The sequence below is a fragment of the Patagioenas fasciata genome, chromosome 4 (genome assembly GCF_037038585.1).
Source record: "Patagioenas fasciata isolate bPatFas1 chromosome 4, bPatFas1.hap1, whole genome shotgun sequence".
Taxonomy (NCBI): domain Eukaryota; kingdom Metazoa; phylum Chordata; class Aves; order Columbiformes; family Columbidae; genus Patagioenas; species Patagioenas fasciata.
In genome coordinates, this window is record NC_092523.1 from 74,252,053 (window position 1) to 74,271,239 (window position 19,187).

A 19,187-nucleotide genomic window follows, 5' to 3' on the forward strand; every position below is an offset into this window, starting at 1 on the left:
GCTCAGTTACTCAGGTAGAAGACATTGTGCAAATTACGTTTGGTTGATTTGTTTCCAGTTTAGCTATTTAATTAAAATAGAAAACATCGGACAATCTAAGCTAGATGGTGAGAAAGTAGACTAGGAAAATACTGCATGTCACTAGAAAATAGGAAACCATGAATTTTAGAACAAGTGTGCTATTAACTCACTGTGTGAGCTTAGCCATGTAATTTTCTCTCTAAACTTTAAACTGCTCATTAATTATTAAAAGTTAACACAGGATTTAACGCTTCCTGAAGTATGATACTGGTGAACATTTCAGTACTGTGTTTTTGTGCATTTCTCTTGGTAGAAACAGGAATGGTAATTATTAGTGTGAAATTGTATAGCCTATTGGGATGGTGTCTTAAAGTCCTTAAATTCAGCTGTTTGTGATGGCTGAGGGCAGTATGCCCATGACAGTCCATCAATCTTGTATAATACATAAACATTCAGGACCTCATCTGCTATTGCTAACACGTTTCAGCATTTGCTTTGTATTGGAGGCAAAAACTGTGAGATACATTTATCTAAATATATTCTTACATAACAGATGAGATTATTTCCTAGACTGAAACATTCAGTATCTTTATGTCTACCACATGTTTAGCAACATTATGCTGTTTAAGATTTAAAATATATATATATATATATATATGTAACTAGTCTTGTAGCTGTTACGTACACAGGTCAGCACATTAGTTTCTTCCTAGCAGAAAGCTTTAAAGCTTCAAGGGATTTACTGTTTTGAAAATCAGCTTTTACTTCCCAATACCTTCAGTTGTTCTGCAAGGGCATCCAGCCTTAGTGCTGCACAGAAATGGCTGGAGATTAACAGAATCCAGAAAGATCAGACATTACACATTTAATCACCACTAGACTAAAGGGAGCATAGACAGCATCCACCTGTGTAAAAATATGAAGTATCCAAAATAGATCAAATGTCCCTTACTCTGACAAGCTCCTTACTGCTGTGATTGTTCAACAATAGGTTCAGACTCAGTTCATTCTGGTGCCTGCTTTTTTCTATTATTTTTTTCAAAACAAATGAGATTCAGCAGCCCACTTTCAGAGCTGTGCTGAGGGACTTGGCTGTGCTAATAATCACCACTATTAATCAGGCACGCATTTACATCTCTGTCTTGAGCTTTTAGTAATAGAGCATTGAATTAATAATGAGCAGTAAATAACCCAGATTTTTAGTAGATAATTCTACACACAGAATTATCTCAAGACCTTAAGAGCAGCAATCGTTGGGATGAAGCACAGCATGTCTGCATACCAGAAGCCTTGAACAAAGCGTTGCATTAGGTTATGTTAAGAAAAGGAGATGAAGAAAGGATCCAAATAACCCTACGTAACAAATCCAGAGTAGGAGCTTTGAAAACTGGAGGTGGTCAGGACTTTCTTTTTTCATCTTATCAACACTTTGAGCAGTTCTTTGTGCAGTTTAGTGCTCTCAAGAGAGTATGGCTTGTCTGCTGGATTTTATTCAGAAGAAAGGGCACCACAGCCTGAAACAAGACCTGCTGCCTGCACCTGCTTACCAGCCCTGCCTCCCTTGCATGCTCACACAGGCTGTGCTTGCTTGCATGGGCTAACACTGACTCAGGAGGTTTAACTCCATATTAACCTTGATGATGGATAATTGGAGAGCAAAGATGATTGCCACTGTCAGCCTGAAATTTGTCGTCTTGGAATTTCATTTCATTTGGAAAAGTTTACTCTTTATTAAGCTTGCTTGGTAGTATCCCTCTGGAAACTGGTAATTTTTCCATGAATCTTAGTGCAGAATAAGATCAGACTTCTGGAGTAATCTCTGTACTTGTTTATCTTGCACATAATACATTTTTGTTTTAATAAACCAGGGTATTTACATCACTAATCTAGAACCCAATAGAGCACTTAGCAACACGGTACAGTGCATGGGATAATCTTCACAATGTCACTGTTAATAGCATTGCCTGCTTAAATACAAGCTTTGATTCTTGCTTATCACTGTCGCATCTCAGATGCTGCGCTGGAGCTTGATGTTGTATATCCTCAATTTTCATTCCAACATTGGATTTTTACTGAGTGTGATGTCGCAGCTGTTAAAAGCTTAAAACTGAAATCTCTGCAAGTTCAGTTTGAAAAATACTTGCAGTTACTTACTAATGGATTTAAAACCAAATCTAATATCCTATGCCTTAAGAGTTATTATGCCTAGAAAAAGTAATATATACCTCCTCTTCACCTGCTTAATCATTTAGTAAAAATAAATGAGCTTGGATATTTTTCACTCAAAAGATTTATGAATGCATACACTTTAACCTAAAGTACTTGGTAGACATCATTTCTATCTAAGCTAGACAACGTTTTTGTTTGCTTGTTCTGTAATCTTTTCTTAGGGTGAAAAAGGAACTGTAGGTGACCCTGGACCCAGAGGACCATATGGCTTGCCTGTAAGTTGCACATAGTTTGTACACATTGTGCTTTTCATCACTCCTTGATTAAACTTTGTGTGCTTTGTGACTGCTTTTCACCTAGCAATACGCTTAGTTGGAAAAGGCAAAGACAGATAATAACTCCTGACAGTGCAAGGTCACTGGTCTCTATTGCAGATTTAGATTCCAACCCATGCACGTGGTTGTGCAAAAGTAAACAAACAGACCTGGTACGAACCAGCAAGAGAGAGGAAATCCAGAATGCAAGTGCTTCTGTGTCCTTAGACTGTGGCCATTGGCTGCCTGGGGACCATGTGAGAGTGGCAGGAGTTCAGGATGAACTATGGAAAGCTGTGATTCTCTTTATCAAGAAGCTGTTTGGATTTCCCTGCTGCGAGGCTACTTCACAATTATGTTTTTGCTTTGTTTGGCACTTCAGAGATCAGTTTTGTTTTCATTTCTATGCCATGAGCTTAGAAGTGATTTGAGAAGTTCATTGTTGATCGTTAGTAGGGGGAGATGGTATGCTTAAAATCAACCACTTAAACAAGATTATCCATTTCTAAAATAGGAGTGAGAACTTCCTTTGGCCTAATGAGGCTAGACCCAGTAAAATCTGTTGGCTTACTCTGCTTACTTTGCTGGTTACTGGGCCAGGAGTGTACGTGTGCATGTCTGTTCTGTACTTTGACGCAAGAAAAGCCATGTAAATGTGCTTGGCCAGGCACGGCCAGCCTCTGGAAGAGACTTGCAATGTTTCCATACCCTCTCCTGGCTAATCTGTTTGATTAATGAATTTAAGACAGAACACAGACTGGTGGCTTAACTGGAACCATTTAATTGGATCAGGAGTCAATGACTAGACACAGTTTTCAGGCTCCTGGGAGTGTTAAATTAGCTTGCAGTGCATGTTTATTTTTAGCTTGCTCCTGAAATCTGTGTGCAAACAAAATTTTACAATCGAGCAAAATTTTACAGTCAAGTTATCAGTTCCTGGAAATGTTAAACACTGACAACAACGCCCTTCACTAACTGCAGTGCCATGTGTGCCGCCTCAGCAACATCGGGCACCCCTGCAGAGAGGGAGCACATCAAGGTGACTGTTGATAGCGCAGCTTAGGGACGCTAATGTAGTTTATATGGTTCTTTGGCAGGGCAAAGATGGCGAGCCTGGCCTTGATGTAAGTAATACATATGACTAATACACTCTTATTGGTAGGTAAGCGTCTTTCAAGAAATACCTTACTGAGCGTAATACATGTCTCCATTTAGCATGCATGCAGTACTTACAGAGAGTGTGCTAAATGCTGCATTCGCTCTATATGATAAAAAGGATGAAGATTATGCAATATATATCCCTTATCGACAGACCCTATCAGATACAGTACTTAGTAGTGCAAGTGGTTGGTCCTTTGGAAGTCAATAGGCTGAAATGCTGTACTTGGTAAGAAAATACTCAGACTTGTGACTCAGTTGTAAAAGAGCAAGAAGTCACTAACATTTGACTAAGTAAACTTATCCTAATTAAAGAAAATAATTCCATAACCTCTAAGTGATACATTTCAAAATATAGACTCTTTCTTTGGCATGCTGAAAAGACTTATTTGGAATACTTTTCCTCTAGTCCTACACTGAAATCCCTAACTTGGAGGAGTCTTTTCCAGAATGTACTTATGCTACATAGCATGGGCTGTTACCATTTTGAGTGATATGATTTCTTTCCATCGCTGACAAAATGACTTTACAAAACACAATGACTTACTTGCCTCACATGCTCTTGTGTACATGCATGTGTGCACACATAATGCGCATATACATACAAAGCATGTAGTGGAATCATCTTTTTTTTATGTTTTCCAAGAGTATTTGAAAGTTTAACCTGCATGCGAATAAAAGTCGACCTATCTTTGTCCATTTTGTTTTTATAGGGTTTCCCTGGTCCTCGAGGAGAAAAGGGTGATATAGGAGAAAAGGGAGAAAAGGTGACCACAGTGTTAACTGTTGCTTGATTCCTCAGCCTAATCAGCTCTGCTGCCTTTGTGCTATAAATTGTCCCATTTAAACTTTGCTTTTACTGTGTGTCAAAAGGCAGGTCACAGATATATGCTAAGCAAAATCATGAAAACCCATGATAATTTATACACAGAACTAGTAATACCAGCATGTCCCAAAGCACAGCTTGTTTTTAGGCTCATTTTCTCCAATCCATCCTACGCTTGTTGAAAAGCCTTGTCAGTCTGAATTTTTTAATGCAGATAGTACTGAAAGGTGTCATTGTGGTAGTAATTTTATATTGATGACCTTATTTCTGTTCCTTGGAAGTATTTGCGGTATAACTGTTGATCCTAGTATACCATACCTCTATGCACTACCTGTCCAAAACCAAAAGGATAAGTACAGGAACTGTTTATAACTTTATATTTGTTGGTGTTGTATTTACAATTAAGCAGTTCATGATACTCATGGATTGAAATTAAACCCTATACTCTACCAGTCTGGTAAACCAACTAGACAGTGAAATTAGCAGAAACAGCCTAACTTCATTTTCACTGTCCAGACACAGTGACTTGGAAATATGTTCAGTAAAAATCAATTTGGGACTAAACACATGCAGAGAAACCTCCTGAGCAAATCTTCCCTACTTCTAACCACCACAGAGCCCAGTTGCTAAAACTGCTGAATTAGCACTCACATCATGCTTTTGGGGTATTAGCTCTTTATTCCCAGAGACTGATTAAATAGTTCAAGTGCAGGACCTCCACTTGCAGGAGGGCGTGGGAATTGTGTGTGGGAATTGTATGTGGCCACAAAGCATGGTCAGGCCCTTTTTGGAGTTCAGTTGAGATTCAAGCTGCCTGTGTGGCCTTGTTCTCTTGGGCTGCAGGACACATCTCCTAGGAAGTCTAGTCCTCCATCCTCTTAAACCTTCAGGAAAAGATGAAGCCTGTATCTTGAGGAGAATGCATGAGACAAAGTAATTGGCCTGACAGATATTTCAGATGTTATCTTATGGGCTTTCAGATGAAGAAGGTTGCCAGGAAGTCTGTAGAGATGGAGTCTCTGCCTTAAAACTTCTCAGAATATTCAAAGAAAATTAGAAGGCAAAGGAAGGTCTTTCTCTGTGAAAAATCAGGGAAGATACAGCTGAGACCTCCGTGGAAATGACTTCTGTTGTGCAGTTTTGACACATTTTTTCCAGAAATAAGGGAATACTTGTATCTTGCAAGTAAACTGGTTTCACCAAAACCACATTAGTTGCATCAATGGTTCCTTTTCCAAATGGAAGACTGACTTTTGAAAGACATAAAGTAACACAATTAATAGAAGCTTTCATTATAACAAATTTTATCAGTTGTGATGTTTTTCCGTATGTGAATTACTAATTATCTATGACCAAATTGGTTTAACAGCACCCATTTCAACAGAAATAACCCACTCTACAAGTTGAATATCTAGCTCATGATTTCTTATTTTTTAAAATATTCCCTACAGTATTGGCTGTTAGGCTGACATTGTAAAAGTTGAGATTAGCAAGTTTCCAGTCAAGAAACTTAATTCAAATTGCATTGCAAAAATATATTTTATAATTAACATTCCATTGAAAACTAGTGGCACATGTTTTTTTCCACAGATATGCTATGATAGTCAGGGAATAAATCTTTACTACTTTGGTTTGAGATGAGTCTTAGACTGAAGATTTTTATTTTAGCCTGTCAGTAGTTCTGCTACAGTGAAAGCAAGTCAGTGTTTGCATTATAATGTCTGCTTAACTTGGCTGTAAAAATAACTTTTTAAAGTGTTTTAGCTGTAATTACTCATATAAAATTATAGTCCAGGAGCACTCAACACGAAACAGGTTTGTACAATTGATTTTGTATTTTCAGGTTGTATGAATAGAAAAACAAATCCTTTTAAAAAGGAATAACCCTTAACAAAAGGCAGAGATTGTGTTGTGGGGACAAGGAGGGAAAGGGGCCCTGATCCCAAATATGCAGTTGTGTCTCTTGTTATGAGTATTGACAGAAGAGTATGATGCATCACAACAGTGGTTGGAAAGGCATCAGCCTTTTTCTGTGGAACTCTGTGCATGTCAGGATTAGAGATTGTTTCAACCATAACAGTGTTACAGAAGTTCCACAAATTTGTATTTCTCTAGGCACTGAGCAAATGCAAGAAGGATTTTATTTATTCATTCATTTTTAATCTTCATCAGATATCGATTCTCCATATCTTCTGTGGATCCCAATAGTTCAGGGTAAGGGGGTGAAGGTTAAAAGACAAGAACTCAGGCTATGGAAAAAGTAGTAAAATACTCAGGAAGATGACTGCTTCATTGGTTTGAATAAGATCAGAGATTTGCCCTGCAAAACCAAGTTTAAACAGTTATCTGCTGCCTTGTAAAACAAATTAAAGAAATCTGAGTCCCAAAGACATAAAAGATAGTCAGAAACAAAACTGTTGTCCATTTTCAGAGTAATTTTTGGAGTATGTCCATGGTCTATGCTTGCATACACTCACAGCAAATACATTAGTGTTAAACTAAGCACAAATAACATGAGATTTGACCCTGAAACTCTTGGGCTTCTGTGCTACACTACCATGTTTGTAGCCTTCAGATGAAAATTTAGCCAACTTACAGTTCTCATGGGGATTTTTTTACATCACAATCTCAGAATTTGGTAAAGAAGGGTAATGTTTGGGTTGCTTTTTTCCTAAATAGTATTCTGCAACTTTTTGGCACACAGAAAAGATAGACCAGAAACTTCGCTGCTATTGTGTCATGAATGCAGAATGCTTTGTTCATGGAAAAAGATTTTTTTCATTTGAATGTGTCAAGTATGTTGTGATTTTAAATGAATAATGTGCCTTCCTTCATGTTTTATATAGCTAATTATTTTTTAAATTGTGTAAAAATAGTTTTTCTCTTTTGTTAATGGATTAAGTTTTTCTGTGCTGCTGTGAAACTAGTGTAATGCCTATTTACTATGCTTTGCCAAAATCCGTCCGTCTTTCCAAAGGGGCATTCCTTCCTTCTCCTTCTACCTTCATTCCTAAAAATTCCTCTGTCTTTTTTACCCTTTTCCTCACGAATTAAATCCTCCCAATAGCCACAACCTTGCTTGCTGGTTCTCCAATGTCATACTAATTTTCCTATGACTATTTTTCCCATTTCTTTGTGATATTCCTGATTTACTCATCCTTCCTATCCCATTTTTTACAATCCTAGTCCAATTTGTTTCATTTTTTTTAACAGAACCTTTTTTGATTTTTGTGAAATTGAGAGCAAACCTGAAACTCATTTACCATTGTGATCAACTGGTGTGAAATCAATTATACAATGAACTCTCCAAACATCATATACTGCTTGAAGGTGAGGTCATCTTTGCAGGTAGCTTTGTTGAGGGGATTCAACTCATTTCCATGAGTAATTAAAGCACTGAAAGTTTTTCAGTTAAAAAGAAAAATCAGTGTGAAACAAATCACTAAATTTCAGAAAAATAAGGAGATGAAACATTGCCTGCAGTAAAGAGAACATTTAAATGCTGGAATATTTGAATAATCTAATTATCACTTCTGATTAGGTTATCATATTGAGACATGATGAAATGATTGAAAGTGTCATAGTACCTGTCCATCAAGCAGTTCAAATGTTTTGATTCCTGTAACAGGGTTTGAAATGGTCACGTTGTATTTGGAGCAACAGGAGTGCCCCCTCAGTGATGTCTGTGGGTTCTTGTGGACACAACTGAGAAAAGGATTTGTCCCAAACTTACCAGGGTGCAAAGGGTCAGTTCAGCAAAGGATGCACTGGGCCAAGTTCACCCTTCATGTGACACTATGGAACCTGATAGAATTTAGCCAGAGACCAGCCGTCCCCGTGAGGTATCCGTGCCACAGGTCTGCTTTACAGAAAGTGTGATGACGTACTCTGCTCTCGCAAAGTTACACCTGACTAGCGGTAAATCTTCTCTAGAAGCTGACAAATGCAGCTTAGTGTGTGTGTGCACTTTGGTACAACCACTTAGAGCAAACAGGAGACCTCCTGGTTTGGAGTGTGGTTTGGGGGGATTTGCAGATTTGCCTCTGTCTCAAGAAATCAATGATTTCAAGCCCTGTTCTAGGATTCAAAACATTCATAATACTGATATGAAATACCGACACAGACTAATACCCACTGATTGCAGTTCTTGCTTGTGATCATGTAATTTATTTTTCCACATAATGCACCATCCAAACCAGAACACAGTGGTAAGTGTCCTTTCAGCTCTCCATTGGCTTAAAAAGAAAAACTCAAACTTTTAAACCAATCTTTCTTTTTTTTTTTTTTTTTTCCAAAAGAATCAAACTTGTTTTATCCAAACCATTGTATCCGCAGGGGGAAAAGGGAAAGAAAGGCAAAAAGGGGCCTAAAGGGGAGAAAGGAGAACAGGGTGCTCCTGGATTAGATGCACCTTGCCCATTGGTACGTCTCACTTGTGTATTAGACAATCGATTGTCCTGCTGTAGACTGATGGAATAAGAAATGAGGGGAGAGGAACAAGCACCAGCTACTGTGTTACCTGCTGCCTTTTGTTAACCTTCTGGAAAGTTCTGGAGGAGGTTTTGCCAACCTCCTAATTTGGTTTAAAGCACCAAATTTTAGACCTTGAGGCTAAATTCGTGGAGTTTCTTGGTGGTTTTTTTTCGTTATTTTCTGCCGAACATGTTAAAAAGGAACCAAATTGGGATGTGCCAGAGTTGGTGCCCCACAGGCTGAAATGCCACCACAGTGCTCAGCTTGCTCCTCTTGCCTCCCTATTGTTATTTGTTCACTCCAGCTAAGTCAATACTGAAGGCATTTCCTTGACAGTAACGTTGCAAGTTAATCTTTACAAACAGGGATTCCGTGGAATTAAGGGGGAAAAAGGGGAGCCAGGCCAGCCTGGCCTGGATGGGCTGGATGCCCCTTGCCAATTGGTACAGTATTTCTCTTTCCTACCAACCCTGCATGCGGTTCCTTTGTTTGTGGTCAGCCATTCTCAATGTAATGTTTTTCTGAGCTGACTTTACATTATTCATGTAACACATGCATGTGCATGAACAAACCAGCTGCTTCAGTGATCATAACCTCGATGAGAGAACACACATTTTTGTTGACACTTCAAACCTAACTCTCAGCAGTCTGCTCCCACATCACATGGCAATTTAAAAGTTTGTGTCCTTCCTACATTTTCCCTGAGAACCATTTGTTTGTTATTTTCCTCACAAAATACCTATTGCCCTACTCACCCTAAACCCAAGTCTTTGTAGAAATCCAGAACAATGTCCACTTCTAATCAAGTCTGATGACTTCTGTCTGCATTGGCTCAGTTCTTTGCCCAAGCTTGTCCTAGAGCTACTCTGCGCCCTGGACTTCCTTCCAAACCCATGCAATCTAGGGTGCATGTTTTCAGGATTTAGTCAAAATAAGAAGTCACGTACAGAATGATGTAAATATTATTTCTAAAAATCAAGTCACAGGTTTCCAGTAAGCCAAGCTGGAGCCTCGTCTTCCAGACCTTTACAGAAGTGATATTTTTTGTGTCTGGCCTGTTCATCAAATAGTATTCAAATAGATTTGGAAACTAAAAGCTTACCTGAGATTTGTAAGAAGATAACGGTCTGCAGCCCAAATCCTCACTGTCTTTGTTATTTAATGTCTTCAATTTAATGGTCCTTCCCTTGAAACTTACCTTCCTGGAATACACAGAACACTCCCCACCCTATGTTAGCATGAATTCAAGTTCCCACCTATACTAAAATGCTACTTGTTGACCCTCTCCTGTGTACCAATCTGGCAACAGTGATTTCAATTTAATGGCAAGCTAAGTTTAAATTCTTTTTCATTAAAAAAAAAAATAATAAAAAGACATACATTTCCTAAAGATACAAGGAATATATTCTTTTTAATTATTCACAGTAAAATTTGATCTGCATGTTCTGATATTGTTTGGTGGTTAAGCACGGTTCTTTAAGATGAATGTTAAATTAAGTAGATTTTATTTCAACTGTAGCACTTCAAATTAGAAGTCAATGGATTTTAATCTTAAATACATAGTCCATTAAGATTATTCCATAGTCCATTTTGTTTGCTTCAAATTAATGGTAACCATATCTCATATTTTGTTGGGGATAATCAAGCATGCTTTTGTAATTTAAAAATGTTTCTCCATATTATCATTTCTATCTGGAGATTCACTAACCATTGTTGTTGGATGACTAACATTGTGTTCATAGGTAAACACCAGAATAAGCTGCTAAGCAAACAGGACGGTTTCTTGCTTTAGGCACCAAGATGTTGCCAGCAGATTTCAAGCAAACACATTCAAAAAATCTCATTAACCACTGCCTTCACACGTAAAATCACATAAGAAGTATTGTTATTCTATATTCTATAAAATGTCAAGGCCTGATCTTTTTTTCTGCTCATGTGTAGTCTAGTAACATGATATGTGCTCCCAATTCTGAGCATATAACTCTCCGGACAAGCCTTGCATGTCCATGTAAGTTGGAATTAGTTCCATGATAACCAGTGTAACTGTGGTCAAAAATTGGCTCTGATCTTACTGGATCCATGGAGATATGTCAAAGTAGAGTGGTGACAGGAAAGAAATCGAGTGAGTGTCACTTACATTAGAAATTAGATGGCCAGATTGTCCAAGCAATGAAATAGTCAGTGCTGCTGTCCTGCTCTGCTCCCACCACTGATGTTTTCTTCCACTGTCTCACTTGAGGTACCTTCAGGCCTTAATATTTTGCTGCTTCATTCAAAAGCTAAGAATGAAAGTGAACAGAAAGATCCTACTCAGATTTGAGTCTATCTTATCACTGGGTTAGCTGTGTACTAGGGGTCCACCAAACACAATACTCTCCAGATAAAAGTGATAATATTTTTTTGCTCATTGATCTTGTACATTCAGCTACAGATTGTTGTGCATAACAGATTATATTTAAAATAATATGTAGCCTGAGCTCTAACAACAATAAGAAACTGATGAAGATGTTTAATGATTTAGGAAAAACACAAATCTTTATGGTAGAGAGGTGAGCATATGTTTTTACAGTGTAAACCTTCTCTCCATTGGCTTTTCCTTCACCTTGAGAACAGGAGAGAAAATAACTTAGGAATTGGTAGCTACTTTTTAGATAAAAAATCAGAGCTGCTTCAGCTGTTCTAACAGATATTGATGGATTATTTGTCCTGTCATCTCAACTATGTTTTGTTTGTTGTTTTTTTTTTTTTAAACCTCCCCTTGAAACAGGGTCCCGATGGATTACCAATGCCTGGCTGTTGGCAAAAGGTAGGATGGGCAGAGCTTGTTCTTTTCAGGGGCAGTACATCCTTGGCACGCAGAAAACCCTGTCACGGTCATGCTGAACAGTATCAGGATATACTTCAGAGCCTCTTAGACATCTAGATGCATGTAGCAGGGCAAAACAAGACCTCTCCATGACAGTGATTAGTGTGATGAGGTTGTAATATACATAGAAGTAATAACTCATTTGAGGCAGTGGTGTAGAAGGAGTTGGCATTAGATTTCTGGAAAGCCCAAGACTTTTCTCTTTCATATGAAGACTCACACATCCTTTGGCTTCTGCATGTGATCATGTCTTCCCATTCTTTACAAAAGCTCATGGATGTGGTATTTTTATCAAATATTTATATTCATCTATTATTACTTTTTTGGGGTATGTAGAAGCACAGTGCATCCTGCCCTTCTCTTTGCCTGACCTTTCTGTTCTTCAATACATTCTCCTGGTTGTTATGTTGTATGCTAATGTTAATGGGCAACATTATTTTAGTAAAGGTTTAACCTAGGTGGGGCTAATTTTAAAACCATAGTATTCAGAATAATGTAGGTGGAGGAATACTGGTATATAATACACTAAAAAACATAAAGCATAAGTGGAATCCTGGGTGCACTTATCTCTGAAGAATGGGTGATGCTGAGGAAATAACTATCCGTATTTGGAACTCTGCCCTATCTATGCATTTGGAACAGAAATCTGAACTATTGATTTACTAATTTGATTAATCTGTATCTTTTTTTTGTCTCTGCAGTGATGAATCTAACATTACAAGCATGAAGTTGTGTATATAATGCTCCACTTTTTGTATTTATAGTTGAAAAACGAAAATTTGATTTTATGAGTCTGAGATATGTTTACATGTAGTTGTTTCTACTTGTTTGCAATAGTCCATGTGTACATCTTTGTTTTTTCACTTACATCTGCAGTTAGATGATATATAACTGCAGGGTAAACCTGCATAGATTCTCTCTCTAATGAGAGAGAGATCTTAATACAATGATCAATAATAGAAATCTAATTATTTCTGTAAATTCTTATATTTTGGCTTGTGGACCTGCATGGACAATGAGTGCCATGAACTAGTTTACAAGAAACTGTGACCAAATAAGAGCAAAATGCTATGAAATGTACTGTACCAGCTGCCATTGGAGTTTACTGACTTTGCTTCCATGTCCATCTTAAACACTTCACTGATTCACGCCACCATATCTGCTTGTATGAACTAAAAGCATGAGTTTGTGTGCCAAACCTGCTTGTTGTGTGATCACGTCACGTGCTAAATGGCTGCTCACAATGACCTTCGATTCCAGCTTCTGAATCATTTCCTTTTGTCATCTCAAGGGAGTCACACCATGGCTTATTGCTAAAAAGAGATAAACCAGAGGAGGATAGAAAGAGGCCTTGAATTTTTGGGGAATAGAGTTCCAGCTGCAGGTGGATGGCTTCTAGTCCTGTGGGTCACCTGGCCCCTTTGATCAAAGAGGGTCCCGCCTGCGAACCAACATCGGTTTGCCTTGCACTGCTCACAGTCGTGAAGACATTCGTGACAGGCCCTGTCGAGTCTTTAATCAAGAAGGAAAGAAGTTTGAAGAAGAAACCAGACTTCTCTGTGCGTTGTTTGAAAAGGTCACAGAGGTGCTGCAAGGATCATTTGATGGCAGACACCACCTGAGACCAGAAGCTTCTCAACCTTACTCAAGGATGGACAGAGTCTGTGCTCTGCCTATTGTATTCTGGGACTGCTGGAGGAAAAAGCATTTTTGAGGCGGGATGAATTGGAACATCCTCTGGAGGAGGAGGATAATGGAACTGACCAGAGACGTATGTACCATGGTGTGGTTTTCGGGTGATTCACCTTAAACTACACAAAACTAGCTGAACTTCTCTGCAGAATTTTGGAAGTTATGGTTAATTTTGTTTCCTTCTTCCGTAACTGTTGCCATAAACATTTGTTCAACATTTGTGGTGATGGTATTGAAGAAAATACTTCAAGCCACATGTTCATCTTGTTTCAGTATTAACAGTTTTTATTTCAGAGTCTTTGAAGCCTTTAAGTCTAAAAAAGGAAATAATTTATTTTTGTGTTTCACAGGCTGATTTATTCATCTTGTTCTTTTTTGGCTGTTACAGTGACCTTAGTGGACAATATTACATTGGAGAGAATCAAGTCTGTGTGATTACCACTGCACACTTGTCATTGTGCTACGCTGTTCAATGTGTTGTTATTTCTCCACTTCTGTTCATATGACTGGCTTTCTACAGAAACATTGGCAAAGTTTTGCTTCTCTGCTTTTTTTTTTTTTTTAATTGCTAAAAATGCTTACTTTGTGCACATTTGTATTTTTTTGCCACGAGGTATTTTTTTCTAGATTTGAGTCTTCATATGGTGCACTGTAGTTAGTATGAGAGATTAGTTTATGAGAAATGGTGCCATATTTGGCAGATGGAAATTCTTTTTATATCATTCCTGTTCCTAGTGTATAGCAGGATGATCACAAGCTCCTTTAGTTACTTTTCCGAAACATGTCATTCGTATGTAGACCAAAACTAAAGTTGAGGAAGACAACCTGTCTCCGTCCATGTGGGGGCACCTTGCCCTCCTTGAACGCACATTTTTCCTTGCTCAGTCATTTCTAAATCCTGTGACCTGCTGTGGTTGCACTTTTCATGTTGCTTCACAACCTCAGATCAATGAAAATGCCACTATAATGCGATCTTTCACCTTGCTATGTCTTTATTGCCATTTTGGTATATCGGAGACAAAACCAGCTTTTCACAGGGGAAAAATCTTCCAGAGGTTTTAAAAACTGAAACTTAATTTACTGGCCTCTATCTAGTAGTATCTTACTAATAAAAACAAAATTCTGAGACTGTAGATGAATTCACTATACTGAATAGATCTATATTTACTGCTCAATTCCATCTTTCCAACAGTAAGAAATAAACAAATGTTCACACCTATGGGGAAAAAATGTTTTTCTTCGCTTAAATTTTCAGAGATACAAGTATCAACCTATTTGAATAATCAAGATTACAATAGTAAAAGCCTTCACATGGCAAAAACTTAATATAAAGTGCTACAGCAGTAATACAAATGCGAGACTTTGCAGAAAGGGGACAAGAGGAGCGACATGTAAGCCCTCCCTGACTTGCCAATTTTACTCTGCTTCTGCACTGTGTCTAAAAACAACAGGCTGAGGAACAAGTTGCCCTCTCCACAGAAAAGAGTCTCTTATGCCTGTGTCCTGACTTGGCACCATTTGGCTAGATATGTTATTGATGTGAAGACTAATAGCTGCAACTTTTCTATAAAATATCAAATACTGGCAATCATACAGTAAGATAAAATATTTTTTTAAATGTTCCTCAGAGAAATCGAGTCCAAAATCAAGTAGGATGTTTATCATTTGGCTGGATGTTTTAGAAATCCCATATTGAGAGAGTCCACAAACACAACTCATGTTAAGAAACAGCAACAAGATATGGAGCTATTATATGCATGCTATCGTTAGCACTTTGATATTTTCTTAAATTCATATATCTATATTTTTAAACTGTCCTCATAGCATCCATTTCTATATGCCTCAATAAATCTAGCAGAACCTTGTTTCATAGTTTCTTAATTCAGGAAATTATTGTAGACACTACTGTTTAGTGTTAGTCAAAACTCAATTCTCCTTTAACTCTCTGAAACTGAAACACTGCTGAAGAAATACTTAAGCACCTTTACCAACCCTCTTTTCTGTTTTGTAAAGTAGTTTCTGTCTTTAACTCCCACCAGGTAGAGATACTCTTTTTTTCCAAATAATCTAATTTAACTTTTTAAAGCTTCTGTATTGTTCAATAGCATGAAAGGTTCATTCTATTTAAATGACCATGGGTGAATAGCAGACAAACAATTTAATTTGCTAAACTATATACATAGATTTTACATGAATATGTGCATCTCAAAGATTGACTTGAAATGAAACCAAACAGCATCTAGAGAAGTTGCATATTCAGTATAAGACAAAATAATTTGGGTTTAGTATTATTTCATCAAGAAAAGTGCCCTGTGAAGACTTGCAACGTGTTTATTTTGTTTAAAAAAGCAACTATTTTTGGTGCTAGTACATTTTTTCTTTTGATGGCAAACCTACAGTTTGAACCACCTGTGTGTTTTTATATCTTTTAGTAGCATTCCTCCAAATAGAAATGATTTGTTTTGTTTAGTTTGTGACTGGAACAGTAGTTCCTCTACCAGTCTTTTCAGTTGTAGAAATGTGTGGTGGTGTTAGTCTACACAGTTTCTATATCCCTAACTTTTTTGGGAATTATTATTTCTTGTTTCTTTGAGATATTTCAGTATTTGTTTCATACAAAGTCTGTAATCATCTGTTACTCTGGTGTATTACAACCACATTGTGCAGAAGTCCTGCTACAGAAGCAGCAAATCTTTTGAGCACTATATAGAATATGTCTGACATAAGTGGTCTTTGTCTTCATATACATAGATTAACTATGGGGAATCTTTCTTTCTGGATGCTTTGGACCCCTTTTTATTTTTTCCTGAGGTAAAGCATGAAATGTTAATTCATGGAACAATGATACAGTGTATTTTTTTGATTTATATTTTTATTTATTGCTGATTTTGTTGTCATGTTCTGATAGCGTAGCAAGGCAGAATGATTCTTCATCCAGCTGTTTGTATAAGCTTTTAGCCTACCGTGTAAGTATTATGAATGAGTTGAGGATGATCAAATCAGTGTATCAGCACGTGTGTAACGTATAGTGTTTAAAAAAGGGTAATTCTTAAGATTAATGTACAGTGTGGAAAGTTAGCATTGGCTCCACTGAGCATTACACTCGTGGTAGAGTGCAGATGAGCATCAGTTGCTCCACTGCACAGCAGGAGAGATGATGCAAACCCAGATGAGACAATCAGGCCTTTGGTCCCTGTGGGAAGGTGGAGCTACATCAGGAGATGTGGTTCAGATCCTGGATCCCATCAGGGTTTAGAGAGAGTTGTCCCACTGACTGCTGCAGGACCGGGACTGTCAACCTGGGCTCAGCCATGCAAGGGTCTTCCCTTGACTGTGCCTCTCTGTCCCCAGCGATGACATGGAGAGAGTGGGGTGTCCTTCCCTTGAGACTCACTGTGAGACGTGCGGAAGGAAGGACCCAGGTATAGTGAGTAGTAACGTGGGGAATATCACCTTCAGTGGTGGGGTTTTGCCTAAACCAGGACCTCTTCAGTGTGTAACAACTACAGAGATGCTCCCAGTCCATGGAATGTGAAGAAAGATGTTCAAGGCACGCAGAAGGTGAGCTTTCCTTTCAAATGTCATGATCTCTGCTGCTTGACCATCTTAAATTACATTTTTACATCTCTGTTTTTTATCTAATGGGAGACCTAAATTTTCACACTAAAGAGTCACACAAAACACTAACATCTGCAAAGACAGTAGTCAAAAGAAAGTCTATTTTTTAGCCAATGCAAAAAAAAATATTCAATTTCAGTGATGAGAATTAAAACTAACACCTGGTTATTATTTTTTTTTCCTTTCTGCAACTTGCTTTTATGGATCTGAATGTTGCTGTAATGTACAAATGAAGGTTTTCTTGCACCCGCTGTTATTGAAGTGTTTTCCATGGTGGTTGGATACATTAAATGCAGTTAGAAACAAGTGCCTGCCACCATCATTTCTGACAGAATTTGAAAAAGATGCTCCACAAAACTAGTGGAGCGTGTATTTTAAAAAAGGATTTGGAGTGTTGGTTTTGTTTCGTTTCTTTTTTAAATGCATCCAATTATCAACACTACTTGAAAATTGAATTTTCTTTGGAAAACAGGGGGCCTTAACTTAACCTGGGACCGTTAGTGGTTTGCTTGTCTCTATTTAAAAAAGAAATTGTAGTAATTTCCCAGATAACATTGGTACTTGCACACTTCTCTGAAGTATTGTGAAGAGTTGGGTTGGTAGAAGAATGTTTTACATATTGTTAACATATATGTGGATATTCTTATATTATTGTACATGTTTGGGAAAATATCACACAACTTTAAAAATATTACTAAGATGTATGTATCTGACTTTTTCATTTGGAAAATATTATATATTTTTATTTGTATTTTTTACTTTTTTAAGTTCATCTATATGTGCCATTATTTTTGTATTGCAAATGGTCTCATAAATGCAGTAGAGGAGATAAAAACACTAAGAAAAGTAATTTGGCAAGGATTATGCTGCTTGGGGGAAAAACACATGGGTGAGTATCATATTATCAATACTAGAAATATTTTGCATCTTAGCACTGTAAATATGTCACGGGACCTCTTTCGAAGAGTAGTGTAAAGAATTGCAAGGTTTTAATCACCCATTTTAATTTGTTATTAATTACCACTTTCTTGTGGCCTCTGGTCCTGACTGAATTGAACTCCATCAAACAGCATGTTTTTGTTTCTATTATTAAAATTTCTCCTTGGTTTTCAGTTGAATACTGTTTTGTTTTCCTTCAGATTTGTACTTTGTGTTTTGTTTCTTGCTTGTAAGAAATTGATCTTCAGAATTATTTTTACACTATTTATGATTTATTTTCATAATGTAAAAAGTGTGTAATTATTAAAATATTAATCCAACCATTGGTGCTGATAGTTATAAAGTTATTAGTGTTGATGCACAAAATTGTTCTGGTCTGGATTGGAAAATGTGTGTGTTGCGTTGTGCCAATCTGTAGTCTGACATCTAGTGCAGGTCATGTCATTTGGTTTGCACATACACACAAAAATCAGGGCCTTTGCAACATGTCCCGCTTTCCTACAGTGTGCAATAAAAAAAACCAAAAGAATTCACCTCGCTCTTCCTATTCTTAATGTGTCTTTTTCCCTTCAAAGTCCAGTCTGTTGAGTTATCTTTTCCAAACAGGCGGCACAGACTGTGAGCATCCACAGAAGTTACTAAGGAAGAAGCTTTGCTGCAAACCTTAGAGTCTTTCCTTGCTCTGGAAAAGCTGTGACAATCTGTGTATTAACCAGAAGTCATAAGTATTGCTTAGGTAAGTCCACAGGCACCCTGGGACCCACAGAAACAAACCTGAAAATTGCCAATATCCCCTTTCTGTAATACTGAAGGTGAAAAATAACCTGAACTGCTGAGAAATAAAGATGCACCTAGGCACAGTGTCACAAGCAACAGTGCAATCTAGGAAACATGGAAGTCTGTTTTACCACAAATCCATTTTGTTCAGAAAAGATGAGGCATAAAAATTATTGCAAAATGGTATCTTTTCAAGCACCCTGGTCTAAGACAACACGTTTTTTGCAGGAGTCTCCTTGAACAAAGGACTTTTTTAAAAAAATAGAGCATTGGTCAGCAGCTATAATCTCTTCAAGGCATTGTTTAAATTGTTTGGGTTTTCTAAATCCGAAAG

General features: G+C 37.5%; 1 protein-coding gene across 1 annotated transcript in view; it reads left to right on the top strand.

Moving 5' to 3' along the window:
* The window catches only part of COL25A1 (collagen type XXV alpha 1 chain), a 304,703-nt gene extending 286,111 nt beyond the window's left edge, over positions 1-18,592 (top strand). Inside the window, exons 36-41 of the mRNA XM_071808204.1 lie at positions 2,412-2,465; positions 3,602-3,628; positions 4,376-4,429; positions 8,824-8,910; positions 11,729-11,767; positions 13,119-18,592. Of these exons, the coding sequence (XP_071664305.1) occupies positions 2,412-2,465; positions 3,602-3,628; positions 4,376-4,429; positions 8,824-8,910; positions 11,729-11,767; positions 13,119-13,154 (297 nt within the window). The 3' untranslated portion in view covers positions 13,155-18,592. The remainder of the gene's footprint in view (positions 1-2,411; positions 2,466-3,601; positions 3,629-4,375; positions 4,430-8,823; positions 8,911-11,728; positions 11,768-13,118) is intronic.
* Positions 18,593-19,187: the final 595 nt, after the last annotated feature.